Here is an 8,768-nt window from a genome sequence, read left to right as displayed (position 1 = left end):
GTGGTTGTCATTTTCAGGACCGGAAGTGTGATCAAGCTGCTATTCCATTCCTTTAAAAAACGATATTATATGATTAGACGTCGATACTATTTATAAAAATTGTGGTTTCTCCTTGTACACTTCGTTTTTTCCCCTAAAAAGGCATTAGAATAGAAGCATATACATTTCTAAATAGCTTTCAATGCATTTACCGTTTTGAAAGCTATTTTTTTATTGTTTAAATTCACCTCAGTATGTCGATATTTTTGTACGACTACTTGCTTACCGTTGTATTCGAGTACGTTCGTAAAATTTGCCTGGCTTCATAGCGGGAAAGAAATAAGCTATCACAGCAATCGGAAACAATCAACATCAATAATGGGTGATGAGAAGGTAAATAACTTTTTGTTTATTGTCATTTGTCTTAATACTTAATATCCTGTCGTTATTTACCTTGTATATCCCCTGTTTCTCTGGTTTCCACCTGAAGAATCAGTGTTGTTATTGTGCACTGAAATCACCTTTCCTGGAACAATGACTACTCAATATCCAGACTCATTTGCACAGAATCCCATTGTATAATGTTGGTCTGGCTAGATCTATCTCCGTATCTCATATTTGAAGGAAAAACAAGTCATGATCTCCGCCTTGCCTTGGAAGGTTAAGCGTAGGGTTAAGTTAAGATGAAAATAAAGGTGATACACTTCTTGCAATCAGTGGTGATCATGATGATGGCAATGATGGGTTTGAGTTTGAGGGGGGGGGGGGGTGGGGAGTTGTTGGCCCACTGTCTGTACTGTTAACTTTTGTCCTGCGTCTGTGTTGAGAGGCAAATCTTATCAGCAAGCGGTTACGTCCGTCATTCCGGGCAGGCCGCCGGGGTCACTCAGCGCGTACAGCGAGCTCACCTTGAAACGTGTTTTCGCCATGAATACCGTGGGAGTGTGTTATTCGATGATGAAAATAACGAATCTAGATCTATCATTTATAATAGCTTTCTATTTATAAAGGGGAGTGTATACAGACCCGGTAACCGGGAACAAAGTCACAAAGTAGTATACAGACCCGGTAGGGGAACTCGAGAGGACTTCCATAACGAGCGACCACTTTTACTCTTGAGTGAGTATGTATGATGAGACAGAGTAAAATTGAGGGGTAGGGTTTGGGTTAGGCCTCTTCTTTATTGTTTTTTGGGGTGGTCGCTCGTTATGGAAGTCCTTCCGGGAACTTTTTTGTGATTTCGGAAAGTTTCAGCGCCCTCTTGGCTCAGGGTAGACCCAGATCTAGGTTCTTCTAGATTCTAGATCTAGAGTCTAGACAGACAGACATAAATCATTGATCTAATTTCGAGGTTAGCCTAGAATCTAGATCTAGGTCTAGATTAGATCTAATCTAAATGAAGATTGGGGATGTCTTTTTGATGAATGATCATTTTTCTTCCGTTTTTGGAGTTGGAGAAATCACAATTTGAAGAAAACAGTGCTTCCACTCTTCCGTATTTTTACGGAAATCCGTACTTTCTGCCAGTTCCGTACTTGTTCCTCCTTCATCATCAACTCCCTCCGTAAAAAAAAAAACTGCGACAGCGCAGGAATGCCGAAATTCCGTACTCGCCTTCCTATCGTCTTGCAGTTACGGATATTTACGGTAATTCGGCAACAAGTTAAAGTTATTGAAACCTGCCAGATTGCGCTTTTCTGCAATCGGCCATTACACCGCTATGTCCCTTGAATTCATCGCGTGTTGGTCGGCAGTACATTTTTTACCTGCAGATGGATCAAAATCTGGCGAACCTTTTGTGCAAATTTCTTCCTTTCTGTCATTCACTCATTCCTTCTGTCTATCTTCGGATTGTTGCCGCGGTTGGAAATTCTGCGCGTTGATCAAGTAAAATGACTTGTGATCTTAGACAAAAAAATTACTGTCAGAAAGAAACTTTTTTAGCAAATTTATCTAGATCTAGAGAAATTATCAATGCGAAGATTCTACGGCACGTGAACGCAATAAGGGCAGCGATGAAAGAAATTATAATAATAATATGCTGGGTTGCGGGTGCCCACTTCGAGACTACGGATGGGATCGGCCGTTCGCGCCGATAGCCCGACTCGGTCGCCTCAAAAACAAACGTGTTTGTTTTCAGTTTCAGGCGATCGGCCCGATCCAACCGTAGGTAAAATAAAAAATAATTCGCAGTGGTGTTCTGAGGTTGTGACAGGCGACATTCAGACGTGAAAATTGAGAAAAAATGTGGGTATACGCTGCGCAACTGTATTGTGATGGTACATCTATTTATTATTCCCAGGTTTGCCTGCTATCAATGGTGGACGTCAAATTAATTAACTGAATTATAGTTATAGTTGCAATGAAAGGGGAACCTGCTTTTAAACATTGCCAGCAATGGAAAGATATGTTGGTGAAGAAATCAAACAAGACAAAATGTTGGTGAAAAAACAAATGTTATGGGCTCTAGTCTAGGCAATCTCTTCAAACAGGCTCCCAAATGCCATTTTCAACCCTCTAAAAGCAGTAAATTTCCATTTCCCCTGAACCCCCGGCAGAATTTTCCTTACTTTTCAGCTTCAGCTGGTGGAAGCACTGAGAAAAGAACGTCATAATTTCAATGGAGCAGTCACCCTCTCTATTTCTCTGTGTCTCTCTTCTCTCTCTCTGTCTCTCTCCTCTCTCTCTCTCTCTCTCTCTCTCTCTCTCTCTCTCTCTCTCTCTCTCTCTCTCTCTCTCTCTCTCTCTCTCTCTCTCTCTCTCTCTCTCTCTCTCTCTCTCTCTCTCTCTCTCTCTCATCAAGCTCATTTGAAAGATTTTGTAGGCCTAACGCACACAAACTGAAGCAGATTGAGTATCATTGAGGCACACACACTTGAGCTGCACACAAACTGAAGCAGATTGAGTATCATTGAGGCACACACACTTGAGCTGCGTACAAACTGAAGCAGATTGAGTATCATTGAGGCACACACACTTGAGCTGCGTACAAACTGAAGCAGATTGAGTATCATTGAGGCACACACACTTGAGCTGCGTACAAACTGAAGCAGATTGAGTATCATTGAGGCACACACACTTGAGCTGCGTACAAACTGAAGCAGATTGAGTATCATTGAGGCACACACACTTGAGCTGCGTGAATGCGGGTCCGACACGGGACCCAATTGAAACGGAGAGAATGCTCAACGCGCGTGCGCTGGGCCAGGGGCCGTACTGACACGCGACCGGAACGAAGGCGAGGTGTCGAAATAGGCTTATCAGGCGACATACCTCCGCAGAACTCCTCCCGTGTTAGAGTTATAGAGGTTCGCTTTGGGGGAAAAAATATATCATGTGTGTGTGCAGGTCTGAGTGGTGTGGTGTGCATTGTCATGTCGTGGGTGCCAGAGATAACCAGCAGTGGCTGCACCATGGATGTTGACTATGAGACGTTGTTTCTTGTCACAATGCTGGATTATAGGGCTATAGAGGCCTCCTATTCACCTCTGGATTGAAGCTGAAACTGAAACAGTCCTACCAGTCATCATCAGCCATTAGCGCTGTGGCTGGTGGAAGTAAAGTGAAAGAATGATTGAATGTGTCAGCTGTTGAACCAAGGCATGTGACGAGGAGAAAGTGATTAGGCCAAGATCTACTGTACTTAAATAGTTATATAATATAATGACTAATCAAAGTATGCATAATAACCCTTGCTTGACCTGCTGGGCAGCGCAGAGCTTACCAGACCTGACATGATATGAAGTTATATATATTCCCTGTAAGTGTGCATGAAGTTTGTACTATCTGTTGATATTTTATTGTCTTGACTTTAAGACCATACACCAGCCCCTTGCTTCAATCTAACTGCACAAAGTATGGTAAAGCAGATGAGAAAACTTAATTGCCCTGAGCTCAAGGTTTTATCATCATGAATTTCTATTTTTAGACGGGTTTGGTAAATCTTTACTTTCACTCCCACTTTCAGATGCACTTGTTTTAAGGGTTGAAATCGCTGTATTTTTGGCTGTAGAATACATGTAACGGTAAAATGAAAGTCACTGAAACCACACCCTCAGATCAATTAGTTTTTTAAAAGATTTCAAACCTTTACAAAATATCCAATTGTGGTGTACCGGAAATGGGGGGTGGGGGGGGTTAAACTTTTTTTCCCTAGCAAACTTCCTGTCCTTTGCCTTTGAAAAGAAATGATTGAAAACATCTCGTGCAGTACATGCTTGATTTGACACAATAGCGCAGGTCTTGATTTGACACAACAGTATACGAGTCTTGATTCGACACGACAGTATGAATCTTGATTTGACACAACAGTATATGAGTCTTGATTTGACACGACAGTAATGAGTGATGTTGGTTTTGCTCCAACAGGAAACCGAGGTTGCCCCTGAGTCTCCAGACGTCCACTTTGAGCCCATCGTCAAGTTGTCTCTGGTGGAGGCAAAGACCATGGAGGAGGACGAGGACGTCGTGGTTTGCCTGTGAGAATCTCCTCACGTCCCCATTCCTGTGTGGTTGTCGCTTCCCTCTGTGGTTTTGATATCTGTTCTACTCTAAGGTATCGAAACAGGGGGGGGGGGGGAACAAGTTGTCCAAAATTAATAAACGGGGAGGGGGGACAAATTCAACATCATACCCCTGTACTAGTATGAACAAATCTGTTTTATTTCTCCTTCAGTGAATGAAAGAACAAGTGATCATGAAATTTTAGTGATTTTGGTAAGGTTACTGTGACAACTTTTCCCATTTAGGAACAAAGCAGTTTCATGAAACCTATAAACCAATGCACAAAAGTGTTTAAAGTGCACGGGAAAATTGAGGTGGCCGACCCGGTACCGGTGCTAGTACTCAGGGTCATTTGACATTTGCAATAAAAGAAGTTTCATTCAGATATCTAGATTCTAGGTATAATGTTTCACATGATGGTCGGTCGTGGCAAGCTGGAAAATAATGAACGGGGGTTCGGAGGGGGGGGGTATGGAATAAAGAGCAGGGGTTGCGCAAAAAAACTGAAAATAATAAGGGAGGGGGAACGCTTGTTCGATACCTTAGAGTGAGTTTCCTGTTACTTTGTGAATTGACAGCTTGTGTCTGTGAGGTTTTGATGTGGGCTGTTGTTCTTGACAGTTTTTTTTGAGTTGTAGTAATTGTCGGCTGTCACGATTACATCCAATTATCAATGTAGTTTTCCTCTACCTTCATTTTGTGGGTAAATGCTGGGTGATTTTGTATGTGGACCCTTTTTCTCATTTTGTTTGCTTGTTGGTAATTATGCTAATATTGAGTTAGCGGTTGGTGGGTGCTCTGGTGTGGTTTGCTCCTTCTTTTCTATCAAACATTTATCGTCTTTATCTCTCAACCTTTTTTGTGTTTGTTACTCCCTTGTAACACCTCTAATCTTCAGCACTTATATGACCTTATTGTGTTGCAAGTGCCGTAAAACTCTTACTAAAACTAAAAAATGCTAATATTTTTTTCCCATATTGTCTACAGTCGAGCCAAACTTTTTCGGTATGACCACGAAGCTGACCCCAAAGAGTGGAAGGAGAGGGGGACTGGAGAGTGCAAGATTCTCAAACACAAACAGACGGGCCTGCGGAGAGTGCTCATGCGCAGAGACAAGACGCTCAAAATCTGTGCCAATCATTACAGTGAGTCGGCTTTTTTTTTTTACCTGATTGTCCTGTGGTGGTTTATGTGGTTTTTTTCCTTTCTTGTTATGCCCCCCCCCCCACCTAGGTCCCAGGTGTTTTCTGTCACCACTCAGGGCTATGTATTTTACTCCTCATGGCCATAATAATAATAAAAAATAGCGTCTTAATTATTTGTGTGGTCGATGTAGCAGGGATTTGTTTGGTCTACAAAGGGTCCAGTTATTGAGTTGAGACATCTGTCGTCCTTATCTCACCTCTTTCTTTTTTGTGTTCGTTACTCTCTTGTAACACATTATCTATTCTTCGACACTTATATGACCTTATTGTGTTGCTACTGCACAAAGGGGGGACATTTCTCGTTCAAGCACAGTAGAATTGTAAATGGGCTGATTCATGTCACGATCATAACTGTGCCTGATCTACAACAGGGAACTGCTGCTTTTTCTTTCCGAATCCTTACTATTGTCATTTTCCTCTACTTCTGTTGTATGTTTGTCACTCTCTTGTGACCTGCTATTTTGGGGTGCCTTGATAGTTGAAGCAGACCTTGTGCTGTTGAAGCTAGAGAGGTGAGCAGTCTTAAGTCTGATTCCCTGTAAAGACTTCTCTGTTGACACCCACCCCTATGCAGTTGCGAACGCCGTAAAACCCTCTACTATAATAAATAATAATAAACCCTCTACTATAAAAAAACCCCCCAAAAACTCTTACTAAAACTGAGTTGAGACATTCTCTAGTTTTGTTGAAGTCATAAGGTTGACTACTGGTATGTACTGTGAAGTTTTCTCAAATACAAAAAAAAAGAAAGATTACAGCAATTGTGATGACAGTGGTGCCACATGGCATGTGTACATGAGTGTAGCGTCCTGTTGTTGGTAGAGAACTCAGGATTAGTGGTGCATGGAACACCTGGAATGTTGGACACAGATATATAGTGACCGAACTGTGTTGTGGTTTCTGTAACACTCTTAAACTGTAGAGTGTGGGTGGTTGGACACCGATATATAGTGACCGAACTGTGTTGTGTTTTCTGTAACACTCTTAAACTATAGAGTCTGGGTGGTTGGACACCGATATATAGTGACCGAACTGTGTTGTGTTTTCTGTAACACTCTTAAACTATAGAGTCTGGGTGGTTGGACACTGATATATAGTGACCGAACTGTGTTGTGGTTTTTGTAAAACTCTTAAACTATAGAGTGTGGGTGGTTGGACACTGATATATAGTGACCGAACTGTGTTGTGGTTTTTGTAAAACTCTTAAACTATAGAGTGTGGGTGGTTGGCTGGTGCTCTGGTGTGGTTTGTTTCTTCTTCCTATCAAACATCTATCGTCATTATCTCCCCTCCTTCTTTTTTGTGTTTGTTACTCTCTTGTAACACCTCTAATCTTCTGGCGCTCATATGCCTTATGCAGTTGCGAGCACCGTAATACCTCTACTAAAACTTTTTAAAAACCTCTTATTTAAAGTATATAGTGTGATATTAGCGTTGTTTCCATGTGTATTGTGAAAGTTACAGTAACCATTGCCTCCCCTGTTTCAGTCTACCCGTCCATGGAGCTGAAGCCCAACTGTGGGAGTGAGCGAGCCTGGGTGTGGTCGACCACGGCCGACTTTGCTGATGAAGAGGCCAAGGAAGAGGTCCTGGCCATCAGATTTGCCAATGCTGAAAGTAAGTTATCTTCCACATTTTGTATAATTTTTAAAAAAATCTGTGGCAGCGTGGTGAAATCAGGCGCTCGTCAAAATAATCAAAATGAGAAGTTGTCATTTCCCAGCAGGTTTGTTGAATAATATGTAGAGAAGTTGTCATTTCCCAGCAGGTTTGTTGAATAATATGTAGAGAAGTTGTCATTTCCCAGCAGGTTTGTTGAATAATATGTAGATATTCTGTTTTTGAGGTGTGGAGGAAACAGTGGGCCCTGTTTAGTTGTGAGAGAGGAAACAGTGTTTTGTTTTTGGGAGTAACGATAATGTGTTCATGCAGTTGTTTTTATATGTGGTGTTGTGTTTTCTTCGGCAACTTGTAAGATGTGACCTTATCTCTCCATTTTGCCTAACATGCCATTAGTTACCCCACTGGTATAACTGGGATAAAGCGGTCTTTCTCTATCTTATTCAAACCTGACTTTTTTGCTGCATAACGTGAATTTCATTTCAGCGCTTTTTGTTTTCAGATGCTCAGAAATTTAAGGCTGCTTTTGACGAATCGGCCGAGGAAATGAGGAAGATGTTGAAGACAAGAGAAATCATGGAGAGTACGTATTGTTCACGTTGTCCTTGTGTTATGTTTGTTGTCTTTGTTGTTGAGGGGGCAGATGTTGTATGTTTTGATTTGATTCTTTTTGTTTTTGTTAAACATTGTTGAAACTGAAGACCCTACTACGTGAGTGGTTGGGATACTAAAAGGATGTGCTGGGTACACGTGGATGGATGGACTCACTCATTGTTCATTGTGCCGCTCCCTGGGGTTATATTTCAGTTGCTGTTACTCTGTTTATGTTATTTTTTTCTTTTTACTTAATGTGAAAATGTAAAATTTTTATGAAAACTTTTACTTAAGTTGAATTCAAGAATTGTTTCTTTTCATTTGTAAAATGTTGATTGGTCCACTATGAAATGGTGAGTGGGCTGGGGATGGGACTAGTGTGCTGGCCTGCTGACAGGCTTCTTCTTTTTTTGTTAGTCAACTTGTAGCCCCCTCAGAGAGTGTTCCTGTCTAGTAGGGTGTTGTACTAGTCCACTTGTAGCCCCCTCAGAGAGTGTTCCTGTCTAGTAGGGTGTTGACTCCCTCAGAGAGTGTTCCTGTCTAGTAGGGTGTTGACTCCCTCAGAGAGTGTTCCTGTCTAGTAGGGTGTTGTACTAGTCAACTTGTAGCCCCCTCAGAGAGTGTTCCTGTCTAGTAGGGTGTTGAGTCCCTCAGAGAGTGTTCCTGTCTAGTAGGGTGTTGAGTCCACTTGTAGCTCCCTCAGAGAGTGTTCCTGTCTAGTAGGGTGTTGTACTAGTCCACTTGTAGCCCGCTCAGAGAGTGTTCCTGTCTAGTAGGGTGTTGTACTAGTCAACTTGTAGCTCCCTCAGAGAGTGTTCCAGTCTAGTAGGGTGTTGACTCCCTCAGAGAGTGTTCCTGTCTAGTAGG

General features: G+C 42.0%; 1 protein-coding gene across 1 annotated transcript; it reads left to right on the top strand.

Annotated features, from left to right (window-relative positions):
• Positions 1-257: 257 nt before the first annotated feature.
• LOC101862439 (ran-specific GTPase-activating protein) lies at positions 258-7,890 on the top strand (the record flags this gene model as incomplete). Its single annotated transcript, XM_013086920.2, is given in 5 exon segments — positions 258-372; positions 4,348-4,457; positions 5,470-5,627; positions 7,176-7,304; positions 7,810-7,890. Coding segments are annotated over 5 exon segments (493 nt in total), but the record flags the coding sequence as incomplete, so codon positions are not given.
• Between the last annotated feature and the right edge of the window lie 878 nt (positions 7,891-8,768).

This window comes from Aplysia californica, unplaced genomic scaffold (genome assembly GCF_000002075.1).
Source record: "Aplysia californica isolate F4 #8 unplaced genomic scaffold, AplCal3.0 scaffold00521, whole genome shotgun sequence".
Taxonomy (NCBI): Eukaryota; Metazoa; Mollusca; class Gastropoda; order Aplysiida; family Aplysiidae; genus Aplysia; species Aplysia californica.
This window is presented reverse-complemented; position numbering and strand designations above follow the sequence as displayed.